We start from the raw sequence: 22,541 nt of genomic DNA, 5'->3' as shown, positions 1-22,541 counted from the left end.
GTTGTTTTATACTTTGAATGTTTTTAATTTTTGTGAACCGCCCAGAGAACTCTGGCTATGGGCGGTATAGAACTGTAATAAATAAATAAATAAAATAATTATTTTTATGCTACTTGTCCACTGAAAAGTGTCCTGGAGCAGCTTGCATATCATCAGTTAAACGAGGGCGCTGGGCAGCCTCTGCCCACAGGCTTACAATCGAAAAAAGAGACAACACAAAAGGAAAAAGCGAGGAGGAGGGAAGAGGAAAAAGTAATACTTAACCACGCACTGTAGGAAGGAGGGAAGGGGGAATCTACTGTAGGTGATCAAACCTATAAACAACTCAGTTCAGGCAACACATTAGTCAACGCAGTGTGAAAACTCCACCCAACGGTTGAGTTTCTAGGGCGCACTCCTCACACAACATGTTCTAACTCCACCATTGTGTGACTCTGGGTTCCCATGGGCTCCCGTGGAGTTGAGTAAAATCCATCACAATATTTGATTGACAGTTCCTCCGCCCTGTCTCCACCCCTGGTCCTTCCATGGTATCCCATCAGCCATTGCGGCGAAAAAAACCGTTCCCAGTGGCTCTCCTAGAGAGGCCCTCCCTTCTTTCACTGCTCTTGCCAGAGAACTCTGTAGCCAATGGGAAAAGTTAACTCCACGGAGCCCACCACACAACACAATGGTTGTGCAAAAATTCACCTCTGCACAGCGTTGATATTCTGCATGGCGTGTTTTCCCAAAAAAACAAACCCCAGTGTTGCATGGAGTTTTCCTGCCAGACAACACATTTCTCAACGTTGATGTAAAAACCCCACCCTGGAGTTCTAAACATGTTATCTAAACTGAGCCATCATCTTAAAGACAAGAATGAATATTGAGAAATATTATCCTGACACTGACCGTCCCAATAAAAAGCAAACTTTTTATTTATCAATATTTTTTACTCCCCTTTTCCATTTTTCAGAACCAACAAATTGCCCCAAATAGCTAACAGCTTATTAGAACCAAATATCCCAAATAAGAAAGTAGCACAGCTCAAAGTGTTAAGTTGGCACAGAGCAATTGAAGATGAATATGTTTTGCATCAAATGAGAGTCTCTTGTTTGGTGTGCAATTTCTATATTCATGCCCAAAATCCTTTTTTTAAAAACAAACAAAAATCCATTAGGTGTCTCCCCAGAGCCCTGGATCCCAGGAACTCTCTCTCTCTCTCTCTCTCTCTCTCTCTCTCTCTCTCTCTCTCTCTCTCTCTCTCTCTCTCTTTATATATCTAGTACAGCAATAACAGACATTCTTGCTGCAGTGAGCAACTTTGTTGCCGCGTCGACATTTTCTTCCCCCGCGCATCCGTCCAGGTATTTCAGCAATATAACGGTTCGCTCTTCCCGTAATCTGTATCCCATAACGGCTTTAATGCATTTCATTGCCGCGCTCTCCAAAACTGTTGCAGTTGCGTTGCGCTTCCGAACTAGGTGCCCTCTGTTTGTGGCCTCGCAGACGTGTGTCATTTTAGCCTGCCTCTGATTTTGAAGTTTAATTTCTGAAAAGGAAGAAGATGTGCCCTCTTCTTTCTGGAAGTCTGGGGGTTAATGCCATTTGCAGTCCAATGTCCTCTCCTTTCCAGCACTCGGAGGGTTAAAGCCATTTGGCTATTAGCAGCACTAAGAGCAGCACTGTCTCCCTTTGGCCTCCTCCTCTGTCCCGGCTAGCCTTCCTGGGACTGGAGGCTAATTGCATTTTAAAAGCACTTAGAGGCCGGCTGCCTGCTGAGCTCATTCAGACTCCAGACGCTTGATGGATGAGTTGGGTCCATCTCATTCCCTGGCCTAATCTAGTTTTTTTAAAAATGCTGATAAGCCAGTGATTCAAGAGCTGTGAATATACAAACCTAGTGTAGGGTCTACGTATTCGGAAGTCTAGCAGCCATCTCCCTGCAATCTTCACTTTTTATTATTTAAAACAAAAACCACAAGTTTCTGGCTCTCATGGCTGTAAAGATAATCTATTTATCACTCCCCCCTCCAATCCTTAGGGTGACCATATGGGAAGGAGGGCATGTATCGTTAACAGTTGCATGGAAAAGAGCATTTCAGCAGGTGTCCCTTGTATGCACGCAGCACCTGGTGAAAGTTTTCATCCCAACAGTTAAAGCTGCCTGAGTCCTTCCCTCTTTCGTATCTGGTCACTCTAGTATAGCTCCATTATTATTATTATTATTATTATTATTATTATTATTATTATTATTATTATTATTATTATTTTATATAGCACCATCAATGTACATGGTGCTGTACAGAGTAAATGTACCTGCCCAGACCCTAAGGTCATCCTCAGGGGTCCTTCTCCGCGAGCCCCTGCCAAAGGAAGTGAGGCAGGTGGCTACCAGGAGGAGGGCCTTCTCTGCTGTGGCACCCCGGCTGTGGAATGAGCTCCCTAAGGAGGTTCGCTTGGCACCTACATTATATGCTTTTCGACGCCAGGTGAAGACCTTTTTATTCTCCCAGCATTTTAACAGTCTATAAATAAATTTAAACTTGGTGTTTTAAATTTGTAATTTTGCATTGCTGCTGTTTTTATCTGGTTGAGCTTTTATATTGTATTTTATATTATGGTTTTACACTGTTGTTTTATACTTGGAATGGTTTTAATTTTTGTGAACCGCCCAGAGAGCTCCGGCTATTGGGCGGTATAGAAATGTAATAAATAAATAAATAAATAAACTGTTGTGGTGAAGAGGGAATTTCACCAGGTGCTGCAGCCATACAAAGGACACCTGCTGAAATTCCCTTTTATTTATTTATTTTATTTATTACTGCATTTATATCCCGCCTTTTTTCCTTTTAAGGAACCCAAGGTGGCATACATAATCCTCCTCCTCCACTCCGTTTTCTCCTCACAACATCAACCCTGTGAGGTAGGCTGGGCTGAGAGTCTGTGACTGGCCCAAAGTCACCCAGTGGGTTTCCATGGCCGAGTGAGGACTGGAACCCGGATCTCCCGACTCCCAGTCTGAGTGGCCTAAAGTCACCCAGTGGTTTTCCATGGCCGAGTGAGGACTGGAACCCGGATCTCCCGACTCCCAGTCTGAGTGGCCCAAAGTCACCCAGTGGTTTTCCATGGCCGAGTGAGGACTGGAACCCGGATCTCCCGACTCCCAGTCTGAGTGGCCCAAAGTCACCCAGTGGGTTTCCATGGCCGAGTGAGGACTGGAACCCGGATCTCCCGACTCCCAGTCTGAGTGGCCCAAAGTCACCCAGTGGGTTTCCATGGCCGAGTGAGGACTAGAACCCAGATCTCCCAATTTTAGCCACTACACCACACTGGCTTTCTAAACAACTGTTAAAGATACAGGATCCCGGTCCTCCTTTCCATGTGGTCACTCTGTCATCACCCCAAGGAGCTCAGGGAGGTGTAGCTAGTTCTCCTCCACACATACTCTGAGACGTATGTTTGACATAGAGAGAGAGAGAGAGAGTGAGTAACACGTTCCCCTCTCCGTTCTCTGCCCCCCCCATGCACAACTGTTTGTATTTTTATTTGCTGTTCCAGAAGGAACGACGAAGTCACCCACATCAAAATCCAGAACACCGGAGACTACTACGACCTGTACGGAGGGGAGAAATTTGCCACGTTGGCAGAACTCATCCAGTATTACACGGAGCAACAAGGACTTCTGCGTGAGAGGAACAGCAACGTCATTGAGCTGAAATTCCCTCTGAATTGTCAGGATCCCACCTCGGAGAGGTGAGTGGCGCGTGCCTTAGATCAACCTTCCCCATGCGTTGGACTACAACTCCCATGACCCCCCCAGCTGGGGGGGTCATGGGAGCTGTAGTCCAACGCATGGGGAAGGTTGGGGCAGGCTGGCCTTCAATCCTGGTTGCTTTGGGTGCCCAACACCGCACTCGTCTGCATTGCAGGTATTTTGAGTGGATCGGCCTAACCTACCTTGTAGGGTTGTTGTGAGCAGTGCTGTAAAATGCTTTGAACGCCCACAGTGCCGGGCCATGGCTAAGAACTGTAATTGCGACCACTGCTCCGGAGAGAGAAATGGATCAGAATAATAATAATTCTAATTCTAATAACAACAATGCTTTCGTGCTGTTGGCCGAAGTCTTGAGGGGGCGTCTAGTATATGACAGCACCCCCTCCTATGCCCGGGGGCGCTTGCTCTGGCAGTGCTCCCCACTGGCCCCAAGCAACTGCTGTCTGTTTTTCCCATAATGCCCCCGTGGGAACGGCGCTCTAGGGCATTGTGAGGAATTCAAAATGGCGGCCGGCTGGGCAATGAGCGGCACAGCGGGGGGACAAATTAATGGTGTCAGCAGTGGGCCCAGCGGTTGCCTGACAATGCCTTGTCATATGGTGGCACGGCCGGCCCTTCCACTAGGCAGCGTGAGGCAGGTGCCTCAGGCAGCAGACTTTTGAGTGACATGAAGAGGAAGCCAATTGTTAGTGATTTAATTCTTTAGTATTGCATTTTTGCTCCCATGGAAAGGCGCTTAAGGAATTCACCTATAAAGCCCTCTACGGCTCGGGTCCAGGTTATCTGAAAGGCCGTATCCTCCCATATGAGCCTGTTCGTGCTCTGAGATCCCCTGGGGAGGCCTTTCTCTCAGTCCCACCACCATCCCAGACACGCCTGATGGGTACGCGGGACAGGGCCTTCTCGGTGGCTGCTCCAAGGCTCTGGAACTCCCTTTCCAGGGAGGCGAGGCTGGCTCCTTCTGTGCTACAGTTTCGGAGGCAGGCAAAAGCTTTTTTTTTTGTTTATTTCAGCAGGCTTTCAGAACTATACTGGACCTGTGATAACGTATTGGATCCCCCCCGTTTTTAACTTTTAAAAAAATGTTTTAACATGTTTTCAATTTTACTGTAGGTTTAATTCTCTTTTAACTTTTGTAATGTATAGCGATATGTTTTAATTGTACATGTTTTAATCTTGTAAACCACGTTGAGTCCCAGTACTGGGAAAAAGGCGGGATATAAATAAATATAATAATTAATAATAATAATAATAATAATAATAATAATAATAATTCTCTGCCTCATGCGCCAGAATAACTTGGGTGCTAAAGACCTTGTCTTGGGAGAGGCGTGCTATTCTGTGTCATGTCTTGGGCGGTCCCGTTATTATTTATTCATTTATTTATTACATCTCTATTCTGCCCCATAGCCGAAACTCTCTGGGCGGTTTACAGATATGGTGGTGCCAGACCAGGGTCCTAGGTCTGCTCACCAATCTGTTTTCATTCCTGTTGGGTCTCGAGTTCCAGTTCTTCCCTGTCCTGCTTCCCAGATTTCTGCAGGCCTAGGCTTGGTGATGTCATGGCGGGAACGGCTAAAAACCCGCCAACGTCACCGAGGGTGACATCAGGGTTGGCGTGGCTTCCCCCCTCGGCGGAAGCGTGTCACTCCTCACAACAGACCGGAGGTGCCATCTAGAGGAAGGTGTCAGAAAACCTCATTTTAAAACGAGGGAATTCTGGAGATTCCCTCATGGGGCAAGCATGAGGCCTAGTGAGTTGGGAACAGGTTTTATTGTTCACACCCGGCAGTGCAGTTCGCTAACTTTAGATTCTGGACTGGATGACCTCACAGGGGTCATTTTCCACGGGCGATGTTGAAATGTGGTAAACCAGCTGCAGCATGGAGATTTATGGGTTTTTTTAACGTTGCGATTTTATTTGCTGTGGTTAAACTGTTGGGAGTCAAAAAAAACCTTGCTCATCCTACTGCAAATCACCCAGAGATGGGCCAATAAATCCTGACCTATCTCTTGCCAGCCCCAGAGGTAAGGATCATGTATGCAGTGACCGTTGAACCTACCAGAGGTGCTATAGAAGTATGTGGCATCGGTTTATAGGGCGACTGAGTGTGTAGCCATCCGGGAAACCCAGAAGGTCATATTTATCTCCCAAGTGGGCCGTATTTGCTCCCCCCAGTGCCCTGCATGGTACTAAACCCTCTTTTCCTAGATGGTACCATGGCCACCTGACAGGCAAAGAGGCTGAAAAACTCCTAACCGAGAAGGGCAAACCGGGGAGTTTCTTGGTGCGCAGCAGTCAAAGCAAACCGGGTGACTTCGTCTTGTCGGTGCTGACGAATGAGGACAAAGCCGACACCGGCGACCGGAAACCCCGGGTGACCCACATCATGATCCGCTACCAGGTAAGGCATGACAGAACCCATTATCATAAACATCCAGTCCGTTCCTGCTGAAATACTTTTTTTCCTCTTCCCTCCCCATGCCTTTTTCCTTGTGTGTCGAGTCTTCTTAGATGATAAACCTGCGGGCAGGGACTTCTTTGTTTTACCGATTGCATGCACGTCTCTCCAGGAGCCTTTTTGGCTTACGAGTGGAATAAAAAGCACTTCAAATAAACAAATCACTCTGCTCAACCTATGGCAGCATTCCCCAATCCATCCAATGCCCTTGAGGTGGTTTGGACTTCAAGTAGGGTTGGGTGAGAAATGTGTTCCTCTTCATTTTTGACCAGAATTGACTCAGTTGAAGCTGTCAGGGGTGCTTTAGGGTGGATTCCTGCATTGAGCAGGGGGTTGGACTCGATGGCCTTGTAGGCTCCTTCCAGCTCTGCTATTCTATGATTCTATGATTCATGGCAGAGTGGAGATTTGAACTTGTGTCTTCCCAGCTGAAAGTCCAACACTCTAACCACTGCACCACACTGCCTTTCGAGTTAGGCAAAGCCGAGACCCGAGGCCATCCGCTGAGTTGTGTTTGAGCAAGGATTTGAATGGGCATCTCCGCAGTGCGGTTCCCCGCAACTATACCACACTGGTTCTCAAAGAATTGGAGATTATAACTGCCTTTTCCTCCCACACAGCTGGACGGGAAATACGATGTCGGGGGCGGCGAGCGTTTTGACACCCTCACGGACTTGGTGGAGCACTATAAGAAAAACCCCATGGTGGAGAAATCCGGAGCCGTTGTACACCTGAAACAGGTAATGTGGCCGCAACACCCCAACAGCTTCAGATTCGTGGTGCCTTCTGAAGGCTTCCTCAAGCATCTGTCGGGGATGCTTTAGGGTGGATTCCTGCATTGAGCAGGGGGTTGGACTCGATGGCCTTGTAGGCCCCTTCCAACTCTGCTATTCCATGATTCTTCATTCCCTGTCCTCTCTTCTTGGGCCTCGGTGTGGCGAAGTTGTCATCTGTTTGTCCCTTTCTTTCTCTCCCTATCTCTCTCTTGCAGCCCTTCAACGCCACGCGAATCATTGCAGCCAACATCGAGAACCGAGTGAAAGAGCTGAACAAAATGGCGGACCACAGCGAGAAGGCCAAGCAAGGATTCTGGGAGGAGTTTGAGGTAGGGGAACAATTCCGAGCTACGGTGTCCTTTATTGACGTGACTGGGGTCAACGCCTGGCTTCCGTGGCCACTGACGACACATGCCATGGGACCCCCTCCCCCATGAAACATGGTTTGGCCGCCATTTTAATGCCCCACGGTGCTTTTTCACAATGTTGATTTGGTGCACTGTGGGACATTAAGTCAGGCGATTTAGTACACGTTACCATCTAAAGAGTACGAGAGGCAGTGGGGTGTAGTGGCGAAAGCGTCAGACTGGGAGTCGGGAGATTCGGGTTCCAGTCCTCACTCGGCCATGGAAACCCACTGGGTGACGTTGGGCCAGTCACAGACTCTCAGCCCAGCCTACCTCACAGGGTTGTTGTTATGAGGAGAAAATGGAGGAGGAAGGTTATGTACACTGCCATGGGTTCCTTGGAGGAAAAAGGGAAGGAAAGGAAAGGAACCTCTCGTGCCAGCACTGAGTCATTACTGACTCTTGGAGGGATGCCAGCTTTCGCTGACGTTTTCTTGGCAGGCCTTATAGCGGGGTGGTTCGCTGTTGCCTTCCCCGGCCATTATTACCTTTCCCCCAGCTAACTGGGTACTCATTTTACCGACCTCGGGAGGATGGAAGGCTGAGTCGACCCAAGCCGGCTGCCTGAAACCAGCTTCTGCTGGGATCGAACTCAAATAAATAGTAGGGGGATACATGCAAACATTTAGTCCAAAAATTATTTCTCTGCTTCACTGACTTGTCCCAGGATTTCCCTCAAATCTGGAACCGGATCTGTCTATGATACTTAAACTAAATATAAATATTTGGTGGCCGCTGTGCTGGAGTGGCGCAAATGCCTGAGGCTGAAAGAGAATCCTTTGGATGTGAATTTGTCTTTGTCCTCGTCGCCCGTAATAGGGCTAGCAGTGAGCTAAGCAAGATGGTGGATCTTCCGCACTGCCCTTGCAGAAAGAACTACAATTCCCAGAATTCCTTGGGTGGGGAGCGGGGAGCCATCGTGGGTCAAGACCCATGGCAAAGGGCTTGGGCCGTGAAACACCAAGTCCGCGGTTCAAAACTTGGCTGTCTACCGTAAAGTTTGTGCTTTTAATTTTATATATTTATTTATTACATTTATATACGGCCCTATAGCTGAAGCTGTCTGGGCGGCTTATGAAAGTTAAATAGGTGAACGTTAAAAAAACTATACAAAATTTAAAACCAAACCCATAAAAACAACAGTATAAAAACAACGGTATAAAAACAACAGTATAAAAACACCGGTATCCATTTAAAAACAACAGTTCTGGGGTCCGTTAAAAACAAACAAACTTAGTGTTGTTAAATGCTGTTAAATGCCTGGGAGAAGAGAAAAGTCTTGACCTGGCGCCGAAAAGATAACAATGTTGGCAACAGGTGGGCCTCTTTGGGGAGATCAGTCCATAATTGGGGGGCCACCACTGAAAAGGCCCTCTCCCTTGTTGCCATCCTCCGAGCTTCCCTCGGAGTAGGCACTCGGAGGAGGACCTTACATGTTGAGCACAGTGTACGGGTAGGTTCATGTCGGGAGAGGCGATCCATCAAGTATTGTGGTCCCAAGCCATCGTTGCGTCTTTAAGTTTTGTTGTGTGCTAACTTGAGAGGATGTCTCCTAGGAAGTGGTTTATAAACGTTTAAAGCAAATCCATGAAATTGACCCTTTTGAGACAACACGCTAAGCCATGGTGGGGAAGTGTTGTGAGCTAAACCTTATGGCGTAGCATGTCGCGTGAACCGTTCCTAACCATGGTGCCTGCATAACCACGGTTTTGACACCCTCACTGACCATTTGCAGCCAAAAGGTTTAGTGGCCTAACCCTGGCTTGGCATGTCATCATAGAATCATAGAATAGCAGAGTTGGGAGGGGCCTACAAGGCCATCTAGTCCAACCCCCTGCTCAAGGCAGGAATCCACCCTAAAGCATCCCTGACAGATGCTTGTCCAGCTGCCTCTTGAAGGCCTCTAGTGTGGGAGAGCCCACAACCTCCCTTGGTAACTGATTCCATTGTCGCACTGCTCTAACAGTCAGGAAGTTTTTCCTGATGTCCAGCCAGAATCTGGCTTCCTTTAACTTGAGCCCGTTATTCCGTGTCCTGCATTCTGGGAGGATTGAGAAGAGATCCTGGCCCTCCTCTGTGTTACAACCTATCAAGTGTTTGAAGAGTGCTATCATGTCTCCCCTCATCTTCTCTTCTCCAGGCTAAACATGCCCAGTTCTTTCAGTCTCTCTTCATAGGGCTTTGTTTCCAGAGCCCTGATCATCCTGGTTGCCCTCCTCTGAACATGCTCCAGCTTGTCTGCGTCCTTCTTGAATTGTGGAGCCCAGAACTGGACACAATACTCTAGATGAGGCCTAACCAGGGCCAAATAGAGAGGAACCAGTACCTCACGTGATTTGGAAGCTCTACTTCTATTAATGCAGCCCAAAATAGCATTGGCCTTTCTTGCAGCCATATCGCACGTTGGCTCATATTCAGCTTGCGATCTACAACAATTCCAAGATCCTTCTCGTTTGTAGTATTGCTGAGCCAAGTGTCCCCTATCTTGTAACTGTGCATTTGGTAACAGGCCCGTTCAATGACGTAGCATTGCCGTGGTGGTGATGTCAGCCACCCCCATCTGCGATTTGGGGACGCTGGCCTTGCAGGGTGGGTTTGCCATGTTGACTGATTTCAACTGCTTTAAAGCACGGAGCGAAATTGCCAAGTGTCGTAATGATAATGATTCTCACCCCCACAGATGTTGCAGCAACAGGAGTGTAAATTCCTCTACCCCAGGAAAGAGGGGCAGCATTTAGAAAACAAGGCAAAAAACCGCTACAAGAACATTCTTCCCTGTAAGTACTGGAAATATATATTTATTTGGGGCACACGTATATTTAGGAAGAAAAAAGTCCTACAATTTCCAGCAAGCTCCAGCTGAAGTTTCGGACTTTTTTCCCTGTGTAATCATACATAGGGCTGTGCTTTTAATTTATTAAATGCCTTATAAAAAAGCTATCAAGGCGCCGTACAGTATATAATTTAAAACATCATTAGAACACAATACAATCAAGTATGATGACAATAAAAGCTATATAACACATATAAAAAATATGTATGTGTATATATTACACAATATAAAATTCATAGGCACACTGGCACAGCGTGAAATGTAAGGTTGCAAAAATAAAAGCCGACATCAGATGAAGGAGTTAATAACCACATTGTGAGGGGATTGAAATCTTAACCGTTACGGAAAAATTCGATGTAAGTCTTATATAAAGTAGAGCCATTGAAATGAATATTTATTTATTTATTTATTTATTTATTTTATTGCATTTTTTAGACAGTAAATAAATATAGCTCCCTGGGCGGTTCACAAATACTAAAACCGTTCAAAGTATAAGACAAACAGTATCAAAACATGATATAAAATACACATTAAAAACGGATTGAAAACATACCATACATGATTAAAACATCCTTAAAACATCCTAAAAACATTCTAAAATTTCACTGGATAGGCCTGCCGGAATAGATCATTCTTTATTGCTTTTTTAAATTCTAAAAGACGGTCAAGTTGACGAGTCTCCTCCGGCAGGCCATTCCACAGTCTGGGAGCGGCAGAAGAGAAGTTCCTCTGGGTAACAGTGGTTAATCGAGTTTTTGCTAGCTGAAGTAGATTTTTCCCAGAGGACCTGAGTGTGCGGGGTGGATTGTACGGGAGAAGGTGATCCCGCAGGTAGCTTGGACCCAAACCATGTAGGGCTTTAAAGGTGATAACCAACACGTTCTACTTCGCCCAGAAACTAATCAGCACCCAGTGAAGAGATTTTAAGACTGGTGTAGGAGTTCAGTTATTTATTTATTTATTTTACTTATATATCGCTCCCATAGCCAGGGCTCTCTGGGCGGTTTACAGAAATTCTAAAATTAAGATAAAAAGACTATACAAAATTTAAAATTCTAAAACACAGAACATACACACATAAAGCATTAAAAACTGTTAAAAATAAACATGTGGGTGATTAAGATGTGCCGCCATATGCCTGGGCAAAGACGAAAGTCTTAACCTGGCGCCGGAAAGATAGCAGTGTTGGTGCCGGGTGAGCCTCGTCAGGGAGATCTATCCACAGTCTGGGGGCCACCACCGAAAAGGCCCTGTCCCTCATTGCCACACTCCGAGCTTCTCTCGGAGTAAGCACCCGGAGGAGGATCTTAGATGTTGAACGCAGTGACCGGGTATATTCACGTCGGGAGAGGCGTTCCATCAGGTATTGTGGTCCCAAGCCGTGTAAGGCTTTATAGGTCAAAACCAGCACCTTGAATTGGGCTCGGAAACATACAGGCAGCCAGTGCAAGCGGACCAGAGCAGGTGTTATATGGTCCAACCTTCTGGTTCCCGAAATCAATCTGGCCGCTGCATTTTGCACGAGCTGCAGCTTCTGAACCGTCTTCAAAGGCAGCCCTACGTAGAGTGCATTGCAGTAATCTAACTTGGAGGTTACCAGAGCATGGACAACTGAAGCCAGGTTATTCCTGTCTAGAGAGGGGCGTAGCTGGGCCACCAACCGGTTACTCATGAGGGCTTGGATTTTAGCCCGGGTGCAATCCTATGCATGTTTAGATGTGGAGTGAAGGGTCCTACAACTCTGTAGGTTTGTATCCATAGGTTTGTTCCCTAAAAGTACTAACTACTTAAAGCCTGGGAGAACAGAACCGTTCTTATTCTGGTATCAAAAAGATAGCCATGTGGGGTGGAAGTCAATAAATATGCCAGAATCTCTTGTGATGTATTTGTGTCTCTCTGTTAATTGTTATTTTACTGTTTAATTATATTTTTTTCATATTGATATCCATCCTTTGATTTCTTTTTTCTTTTTATGAAGGGGCAGGATATAAATGGAATGAGATCAATGAATTGAGGGTGGGGAGAATCCAGTGAACTCCTAGGAGGGACAACGGGATATGAATGCAATGAATAAGTCTGATTTTTGCAATGTCCCCTTCATCAGAGCGGAGACAGGGCCTTGGGGTGGGGTGCACGTGCCGCTCCACACATAACTGTGCCATCTCATTTCTTGATCTTGTAGTTGACACGACACGTGTGACTCTCCGAGATGTGGACGGGAGCATTCCGGGTTCGGATTACATCAACGCTAATTATATCAAGGTGAGCAGAAAAGGTGCAGCATTGGAATTGGAGGTGAGGGTGGCCGGGCTTAATCCAGATCTGGGATTTCAGCCTGTAGGCGCTGTTTTGAAATACTGAGTGCATGAAGGCCTTTACTTCCCAGCCTCTTTCAGGAGTCAAGATAACATGTCTACACCGAGCTGAAAACCAAGGTGCCTCTCCTTGGGCATCGAGGATATAAATTGATGCTGTTTTCTTTAAATATATCTATTACCTATGCACCGTGCATCCCCCCACTCAAGTAGCTCAAGGCAGCACGTATAGGTTACCCCTTCCATTTCATCCACACAGCAATCCTGTGAGGTGGGTTAGGCCTCAGAGGAGGGCAACCAGGATGATCAGGGGTCTGGAAACAAAGCCCAATGAAGAGAGACTGAAAGAACTGGGCATGTTTAGCCTGGAGAAGAGGAGATTGAGGGGAGACATGAGAGCACTCTTCAAATACTTGAAAGGTTGTCACACAGAGGAGGGCCAGGATCTCTTCTCGATCCTCCCAGAGTGCAGGACACGGAATAACGGGCTCAAGATAAAGGAAGCCAGATTCCGGCTGGACATCAGGAAAAACTTCCTGACTGTTAGAGCAGTACGACAATGGAACCAGTGACCTAGGGAGGTTGTGATCTCTCCCACACTAGAGGCCTTCAAGAGGCAGCTGGAGAACCATCTGTCAGGGATGCTTCAGGGTGGATTCCTGCATTGAGTAGGGGGTTGGACTTGATGGCCTTGTAGGCCCCTTCCAACTCTGCTATTCTATGATTCTACGATGTTTAAAGCCATAAGCGGCTTGGGACCTCGATACTTGAGGTAGCGCCTCTCCTTATATAGGCCTGCCCGAGACTTGAGATCTGTTGGAAGAGCCCTTATCTGCATCCCACCAACGCAACACATACGCTATGGTGGGACATGGGAGTGTTAGATCAATGTTCTGTTGATCTAACACTCTTCTCTGTTGTGGCACCCCAACTGTGGAATGCCCTCCCCTTGGAGGCCCGACTGACTCTATTCTGGCGCCAAGTAAAAACCTGGCTTTTTAACAAAGCCTTTAATGGTGAAATTCACCTGGCTTGCACATTCTTTTAACTGTTTTAATTGTTTTAACTGTTTTTAAATTATATATTGGTTTTGACTTGATCGATGGTTTAATTTGTTTTAGCTGTGTATATTTATTGTTTTATACTGTATATTTTATCTGTACGCTGCCCTGAGTTCCTAGTGATATGGGCGGGATATAAATATTAGAAATAAATAAATAAATATAGGTATTCTTCAGTGTTGAAGAGGAAGTCATACACAGTTTTGTTTAATTTGGAGATATATATATATATGTGTATGTATGTTTATTAGGCAACCTGTGTAGGTTTTAGCCATAATTACAATAAAAGGAGAGGAAACCATCAAATTATACAAACAATACCGTATTTCCAATAAAAGGTGAAGCCCACTTGCCACTCAAGGTATAATACATAAGTTTAAAATTTTAATTGGGAAATTGGTAAGCCAGTGTGGTGTAGTTGTTAGAATGCTGGACTGGGAGTTGGGAGATCCGGGTTCTAGTCCCCAGTCAGTCATGGAAACCCACTGGGTGGCTTTGGACCGGTCATGGACTCTCAGCCCAACCTACCTCATAGGGTTGTTGTTGTGAGGATAAAATGGAGGCAAGGAGGAGGATTATGTACATCACGTTGGGTTTCTTGGAGGGAAAAAGCAGGATATAGACGTAAATAAATAAATAAGTGTGTGTGTGTGTTTTCAGAGAAATGGATAACCTCACTCCCAGAAATGAACATGGGATAAGCGTAAGGAAGCCTCCCGCTTTAAAAGGGCTTTTAACGCTAGGCAAAACCGGTCGGTCTCCAGACCTAAATTCAATTAAATCCGTTAAAAGGCAGATGTTCAATGAGCTAAAAAGTCTCTTAATTGGTTGATGGCTCAAATGGAAACACGTGTTTCCAGAGCTTGCTCAAAAAACGCCCTCCTTTATTATCTACGCTTCCCTTTCATCATATCCCTCGATTTCCCCCCTCTCCTGCGCTGCTCTAGAACGTCCCCGAAGACGGAAGGAGCTCTGAACACAGCAAAATCTACATTGCCACCCAAGGCTGCCTCCAAACCACGGTGAACGACTTCTGGGCCATGGTGTACCAAGAGCGCACCCACGTCATCGTCATGACGACCAAGGAAGTGGAGCGAGGGAGGGTGAGCTAAATTCTGGATTCCTTGTATGTAGAAAGCTAGTGCTTCAGGGCAAAGCTTTATACCTTGTGTGCGAGTTTTCTACATGCAAGGAGTTTTCTATATGCATTATTTTTTTAAAAAAAAAAGCATGGGGAAAAAGCATTCTTCATAGTCAGGGCTGGCTTATAAGAGAGTTTGCTGGGTGAGACAGAGGACAAATAGCACCCACCCACCTGAATTCCATGAACAGAAGACAACCTGACTTCAACAGGCCTGCAACTGATGGCAGAAGGCTAGTTTAGGGCAGGAGTGGGCGGAACTCCAGATTTTTGGACTCCAACCTCTAGCATTCCTGATCATAGGTAGTGCTTGGTTTCCAGACCCCTGACCCTCCTCGTCAACACGGCCTGCCTTGTTTTGGGATAGAGGACCCCAAATGGAAGGTTGTCTGGCGCTTCTGCCCCTCAAAAACCCTTTCTAATATTCCGTGCAGGTGGGAGAGGGACAAAAGTTGCTCTGCTGGTGTCAGACGTTTTCTGTAGCTCCTGGCCTTTTGGGGTTGAAGTACAGCTTCGAGAGCTCACCCAGAGCTCCTGTACGTTCTCCGCATGTCAGGAAGAGCAAGTGGGTTGTAATTAGCGGCTGATGAGCTTGAACAGCGTCTTCAAACGAGAGCTTGAAAGAGAGCCAGCACAGAGCCTGCCTCATAATTATCCCGCTGTTCAGGAGTCTTATTAATTCACTCGTCTCCTGAATGTTTTTTTTTTTTTCATTACCGGCAATGAGAACGGAAACCTGCAGTGCCAATCCCTAATTGAAACCCCTCTTGCTCTCTCTGGAAACTTCCGGTTGCTGTTTGTTAGTGTTGTCGGTGTGCCGCCACGGCACGGTTTCTGGATTGTAGCCATCGCCAGGGCCGTCCCTCCCATAAGGCAGAGTGAAGCAGAGTCCTCAGGCGGCAAATGCTGTGAGGTGGCCACAAGGACGCTAGAGAAGAGCGTTTGTGTGCCCACTGAGGAAGGATGGACGGAGTCGCCGGGCGGCTGGTGCTCGTGGTTTTTGCTGCTGCTCGCCTGTGCAAACCCTGCGCGATCCGCAAGTGACCGCAGCTGCCCGCTTCGCCTGTGAGCCACCCGTTTTTCCCTGCTACCCAGAAATGCTGGGCTCCTGGAAGTGTGCAGATCTGATCTTGCGCACGATGAGTGTCGAAAATAGCCATTTCTGCAAGCTGCCCACGCCAGAGCTTTCTGTCGGCCGTTGCCACCCCCAGCTCCCCCAAGGTTGAGTCCGTCACCTCCAGAATATCATCCATCCCTCTTGCCCTTGGTCGGCCCCTCTTCCTTTTGCCTTCCACTTTCCCTAGCATCAGCCTCTTCTCCAGCGTCTCCTGTCTTCTCATGATGTGGCCAAAGTACTTCAGTTTTGCCTTTACTACCATTCCCTCAAGTGAGCAGTCTGGCTTGATTTCCTGGAGTCTGGACTGGTTTAATCTTCTTGCTGTCCAAGGCTCTCTCAGAATTTCCCTCCAACACCCCAGTTCAAAAGCATCTATCTTCCTTCGCTCAGCCTTCCTTATGGTCCAGCTCTCGCAGCCATAGGTTACTACGGGGAATACCGTTGCTTTAACTATGCGGACCGTTGTTGTCAGTGTGGTGTCTCTGCTCTTAACTATTTGATCAAGATTTGTCATTGCTCTCCTCCCAAGAAGTAAACGTCTTCTGATTTCCTGGCTGCAGTCAGCGTCTGCAGTAATCTTGTGGAAATGGCTGTTTAGGGCAGCTCACAGGGGAAGCGGGTGGCTTCGGGGTGCTTGTGAACCATGAGGCACACACAAGCTGGGTCCGGGGATCCGACGTGGGTCTGCCCACCAAATTTCTGGACCCAACTGGATTCCCACGACATCTCTATCACTAGTGCTGAAGAATGTTTCAACTGCCAGCCCGGTTGGGTGTCTGACCCCCAATCCTGGCTCACCTACGCAGAACCCTATCCTAGTCTAAGAATGATAGGGGCTGCACGAAGGTAAAAACATTTGTCTGCCAGCCTGTCTTTTGTGTACTGATGCACAGGGATGGGCGAATGTATGCTGTAAGAGCTTAATAAGATTGTCTAATTTCCTCCTCTAAGCTCGGTTTGCCTGTTTGGTGTTCCCGAACACAAGCACTCTCTCTCTCGGGAAAAAATGTGCATTTTCAATTGGGGAAAATGCACATTTTTTTTTTGAAAAAAAGTGCACTTTTTTTTTAAGTGCACATTTTTTCCCTGATCAAAAATGTGTGTTCCCCCTATGGGCCAAACTGAAAATGCAGATGCACATTTGCGCAGCGCCTCACGTGAACGCAACTTCTGGGAATTATGGGCATTTGCGCTCTGGTTTGCGAGCAGGATGTGTCCACGTGATTTGCCGAGGGGAAGAAAATTCTCGGCCCTCCCTGTTGATGCACAAGTGGGACACACACCCACACCCCGCTCGCGGAATTCAATCCGTCGCTTTCTTTCTGTGTGCGCCTGCAGAATAAATGTTTCCGTTACTGGCCGGATCGAGACTGCACCAAAGAGTACGGCTGCATCAGCGTGATGAATGTCAGAGAACATGAAGCACAGGGTTACCACGTCCGGGAACTAGAGATTGCACGGACGGACCGGGTGAGATGCCACCTTTTCCCACTCTCCACTTCATTTTATAAGTGCTGATGCTCAGACTGTATTTCCCCCCTCTGACCTACTTCGCTGTCCTCTGCATGTGGACCAACACCTACCTATCTTTCAACTTGAAAAGCTTATTAAGTTATCCAGGGCTGGTTAAAATCTGCTGTCTTAACAGGAGTTCAGAAAAAGTGTGCAAAGCTGAAACCTTCCTGCTTTTCTCCAAATCAAAATCAAGCTCCTAGCCCTCTTGAAAGAGCAGTTGCAAAGGCTCCGTCCGAGCAATGCTGTTGAAATCTCCGACGCTAAAGGAATGCTTCAATTAGATTTCTGCTAGTTTATATTGGGACTCATAAAGTTGCCCCTTTAAGTTGTATCGTTCATATTTTGTTTCTGTTTATTTTATTTATCCAATCCCTTTGCCTGTCCCTGTAACTGACAGAACAGTAAATCTTGTGAAACTGAAAGATACGGAAAAAAGAGGAGAACACTAGGGCTGTGCACGAACCCCTGATTTGGCTCAGAGGCTGATTCGGAGCCCCTGAAACAGCCCCGATTCGCTTCGGGGTGCTTCGGGAGTTGCCCGCCTCACCTCGGTGCCAAGGCGAGATTCGGGCCCTCTGAGGCGACTCAGCCTTTTATGGGTGCTGGCTGCTCAGCTGGCACCCAGAAAAGCCTCCCTTTCCCCTCTCTCTGCTTACCTGCTGCCATTGCCACCGCTGACGAGGAGAACCAGGCCACCGTAGTTTGTGGCCATAAAGGTACCGTATTTCTTCGATTCTAAGATGCACCCCATTTTTGGAGATGTTTATTTGGGAAAACAGGGCATCTTAGAATCGAAGAAATACTACTTCCCTCACCGCCCAGCCAACCTCCTCCCCCCCTCCACACTCTCTTCTAATGGTTGGGTCCTTTTCTTTTTCCCCTCTGTGCGAGAAGAAACCGCCGTTTGCGCGGGAAGAAGGGGGGGCGTTGAAACAAAGAATAAACAATATTTTCGGGCGGAGAGAGAGAGGAGAAGACGCGATTAAGGAGCTAAAACGCTTCAGTCCCGCGTCTGTTCGATCGGTTCCGTTTAAGCCGCTCCAAATTCTCCATAGTATCCGGCTCTTTACTTGTCGGTGCACCAGGGGACGACGACACGCGAGTAAGTCCCGTGGAAATTGATGGGACTTCTGAATAAATGTAGGATTTCCGAAGCACCTTCAGGACTAACAAAAAACCAGGCGCTTACCCTCCCAGCTCCTCCTCGTTCGCACGGCTCGCGGCTGCTGCAGGAGCTTCCTCTTTTCCTCTTACCGTATTTCTTCGATTCTAAGACGCCATCGATTCTAAGATGCACTCCATTTTTAGAGCTGTTTATTTGGGGGGGAAGTGCGTCTTAGAATCGAAGAAATGCGGTACTAAAGTTAAAATCGTGGCCATCGATTGAAGTTTCCCCCCTCCCCTTCCCGAAACGAGCTGGAGATGCATGCGTTTCCCTGTCCCGCGCCACTTGGAGCGGTGCCCGCGTTTGGTTTGACCGAGCCTCTCTTCCGCCTCTGAAACTCAACAGGAGGAGCGGCCCAGACACCTCACGCACTTTCAGTACTTCAGCTGGCCGGATCACGGGGTCCCCAACGAGCCGGGAGGAGTCCTCAGCTTCCTGGATCAAGTCAACAGAGCCCAACGGAGCGTTCCGGATCCTGGACCTATCGTAGTGCACTGCAGGTGAGTGGCCAGCAGAGGGCGATGCGGAGCTGGGTGGATTCCTGCATTGAGCAGGGGGTTGGACTTGATGGCCTTGTAGGACCCTTCCAATTCTGCTATTCTATGATTCTATGATCTACGTCCCACGTGAAGCACCCAGCGAGATTCTTCCACGAGGAAAAGTGTGTTTATTATTTAGGGCCTTTACTGGAGTGGCACCCCAATTTTGAGCCAACCTCTCTTGGAAGGTGCACCCAGTGCCAACGCTGTATATTTTTGGGGTACCAGGTGGAAAACATTTATTTGCCTGGGCAGTGCAACTATGGGCCACGTTGTGCAGGAAAGTGCCTTTCAGCAGGTGTCCTTTGTAGGCAATGCAGCACCTGCTGAAATTCCCTCTTCATCACGACAGTTAAAGCTGCAGGAGGCCTGCCCTCTTGACCAAATACAAAAGAGGGCAGGGCTCCTTCAGCTTTAACTGTTGTGGTGAAGAGGGCATTTCACCAGGTGCTGCATGCTTACAAATACACAAAATTAAAGAAGGCAGTAGTTGATATGAATAATAGCAACCAACGAGTGCCAAAGGAACTCAACTACTATGATATACAATATTCTAAATACTAAACATATTAACAAAAGGGGTGATAGAAAATCTCAATACTGTTTTCTTTTTAAATTTGACATAGACATCTTTCAATAACAAAATCTCACAATATTTTTTGAATTAACATGAATTTCTTTCATAACAGGCTACCGGTGTAAATTAATCCTGTTTTCGCTGATTTGCTTCTTCAGAATTACACCCAACCATAAGGATAATGCCGTGGCCAAAAAGGCAGGGCTTCCAGACATCATTCTATATATCCACTTGATTGCTTGAAGCCCGGCAGAAAAATCTCAAACTGATTTTTTTTTCTTCCTAGGGAGGTTGTGATCTCTCCCACACTAGAGGCCTTCAAGAGGCAGCTGGAGAACCATCTGTCAGGGATGCTTTAAGGTGGATCCCTGCATTAAGCAATGGGTTGGACTCGATGGCCTTTCAGGCCCCTTCCAACTCTGCTATTCTATGATTCTATGTTTAGTATATAGAATATTGTATATTACAGTAGTTGTGTGTCTTTGACACTCGTTGGTTGCTAGCATGCCTACAAGTGACACCTGCTGAAATGCCCTTTTCAATACAACTGTTAAAGATACGGGAGCCCGGTCCTCCTTTCCCTATGGTCACTCTACGTATTGCTCTCTAATTTATATATTGGGTCTACCTCGTGTCTTGTCGTGCTACAGGCAACTCCCCAGGTAATTCCTCCAATTTTTAGCTCCTCGTCCTCCCATTTCCCATCACCACTAGCCCCCCTCCCTGCTCCCCCCCCCCAGGTTTCATGCCTTGCAGTAAGGACTGTCAACACCAGCCATGACCGGAAGAGGGCACCCCAGCGCACACTCCAGAATCCTTTCCAAACTCTCAAAGCTTCCACAGCAGGGGGTGTGAAGGTTCTTTCTCCTTGACAGGTCGAAATGGCAAGGGTAACTCAAGACAGGGAGGCCATCTTCTCTGCTCTGATGGCCATGGGCTGTCCCGCGTCTGTCCAATCCCCTCCTACCTGATTTTCAGGAGAGATGCTGGGAATTGAACCGGGAGCCTTCTGCGTGCATAGTGGGGACCCCGCCACTGAGCGACAGTCCTAGACCAGAGGTGCAGAACCTTTTTCAGCTCGAGAGCCGAATTGCATTTCAGAGACGCTCTCGGGGGCCGCATTCCAGTGGTGGGTGGGGCCGAAAGGCAAAGCATAAAAACGGCACCCTATGTTTCCTTAACGCTCTTCTTGCAATTTGATACTTTGAGTGGAGGAAACGCTGCACAAAAGATGGGGAACTTCCATGGATCCTCCTTATTGTTACATAGAATCATGGAGAGTTGGAAGGAGCCTCTAAAGCCATCAAGTCCAACCTCCTGCTCAATGCTGGAATCCACCTTAAAGCATCCCTGACAGATGGTTGTCCAGCTGCCTCTTGAAGGCCTCTAGTGTGGGAGAACCCACCACCTCCCTAGGTAACTGGTTCCATTGTCGTACTGCTCTAACAGTCAGGACGTTTTTCCCGATGTCCAGCCGGAATCTGGCTTCCTTTAACTTGAGCCCGTTATTCCGTGTCCTGCACTCTGGGAGGATCGAGAAGAGATCCTGGCCCTCCTCTGTGTGATGGCCTTTCAAAGACTCTCATGTCTCCCCTCTGTCTTCTCCCGGTATTCTTCCCCTGCCTCTACCCACGTCTCCATTTCCACACCCACCTTTCCTCTGTTCCCCCATTTTAATTTTAGATTGTAAAGTTCGTTGGGGCAGGACTACTGTCAAACCTGTTCTTTGCGAAGTGCCGTGTTTCTGGATGGATTCCCAAGAGGCTCCGCGGGCCGCGGGTTCCGCACTCCTGATCTAGATGATGAGTTAGTTCAACCAGCTTTGACTCCATGGGTTGTGTATCCGATAATCTGCTTAGAAACGTTCCATCATCTTCATCCCTCTCTTTCTCTCTCCCCATTTCCAGCGCTGGGATAGGACGCACAGGCACCATCATCGTGATTGACATCCTGGTGGACACCATTCACAGGCAAGGTAAACACTGTAGCTTCCATCTTGGAGTTCTTCCCTTTCTCCTTTTCTTTTTTTGGAACGAGGATTGAATTCATGCCGTAGAGTTTAATACCGCCTTGTAAATAGCCACTTGCCAGGTGAGCCAACAGCTCCGAAAGGGTGTCCTCTACCCGTTGTAGATCACAAGTTACTAACATAGGTATATCAGCTGCCTATTTATTTAATTTATTTATTACATTTCTACACCGCCCAATAGCCGGAGCTCTCTGGGCGGTTCACAAAAATTAAGACCGTTCAAAGTATAAAACAACAGTATAAAACCATAATATAAAAGCTCAACCCGATAAAAACAGCAGCAATGCAAAATTACGAATTTAAAACACCAAGTTAAAATTTATTTAGAGACTGTTAAAATGCTGGGAGAATAAAAAGGTCTTCACCTGGTGTCTGAAAGCATATAATGTAGGTGCCAAGCGAACCTCCTTAGGGAGCTCATTCCACAGCCGGGGTGCCACAGCAGAGAAGGCCCTGCTCCTGGTAGCCACCTGCCTCACTTCCTTTGGCAGGGGCTCGCGGAGAAGGACCCCTGAGGATGACCTTAGGGTCCGGGCAGGTACATACGGGAGGAGGCGTTCCTTCAGATAGCCTGGCCCCAAGCCGTTTAGGGCTTTAAATGTTAATACCAGCACTTTGAATCGGGCCCGGACCTGGATTGGCAGCCAATGAAGCTGTAAAAGGACTGGCGTGATGTGGTCTTGTCGGCCAGTCCCTGTTAGTAACCGTGCTGCCCTGTTTTGTACCAGTTGAAGTTTCTGGACCGTTTTCAAAGGCAGCCCCACGTATAACGCATTGCAGTAATCCAAGCGAGAGGTTATCAGAGCATGGATAACTGTAGCTAGGCTATCTCTGTCCAGATTAGGGC

General features: G+C 47.3%; 1 protein-coding gene across 1 annotated transcript in view; it reads left to right on the top strand.

Moving 5' to 3' along the window:
* The window catches only part of LOC134411333 (tyrosine-protein phosphatase non-receptor type 11-like), a 65,518-nt gene that overhangs the window by 36,956 nt on the left and 6,021 nt on the right, over positions 1-22,541 (top strand). The window contains exons 3-12 of the mRNA XM_063145063.1: positions 3,541-3,735; positions 5,970-6,162; positions 6,840-6,959; positions 7,211-7,324; positions 10,083-10,179; positions 12,418-12,497; positions 14,559-14,714; positions 17,208-17,339; positions 18,895-19,049; positions 21,573-21,640. Of these exons, the coding sequence (XP_063001133.1) occupies positions 3,541-3,735; positions 5,970-6,162; positions 6,840-6,959; positions 7,211-7,324; positions 10,083-10,179; positions 12,418-12,497; positions 14,559-14,714; positions 17,208-17,339; positions 18,895-19,049; positions 21,573-21,640 (1,310 nt within the window). The remainder of the gene's footprint in view (positions 1-3,540; positions 3,736-5,969; positions 6,163-6,839; positions 6,960-7,210; positions 7,325-10,082; positions 10,180-12,417; positions 12,498-14,558; positions 14,715-17,207; positions 17,340-18,894; positions 19,050-21,572; positions 21,641-22,541) is intronic.

The sequence above is a fragment of the Elgaria multicarinata genome, chromosome 20 (genome assembly GCF_023053635.1).
Source record: "Elgaria multicarinata webbii isolate HBS135686 ecotype San Diego chromosome 20, rElgMul1.1.pri, whole genome shotgun sequence".
Lineage (NCBI taxonomy): Eukaryota > Metazoa > Chordata > Lepidosauria > Squamata > Anguidae > Elgaria > Elgaria multicarinata.
Note: the sequence above shows the minus strand (reverse complement) of the source record. Positions and strands in the feature narration are given on the sequence as shown.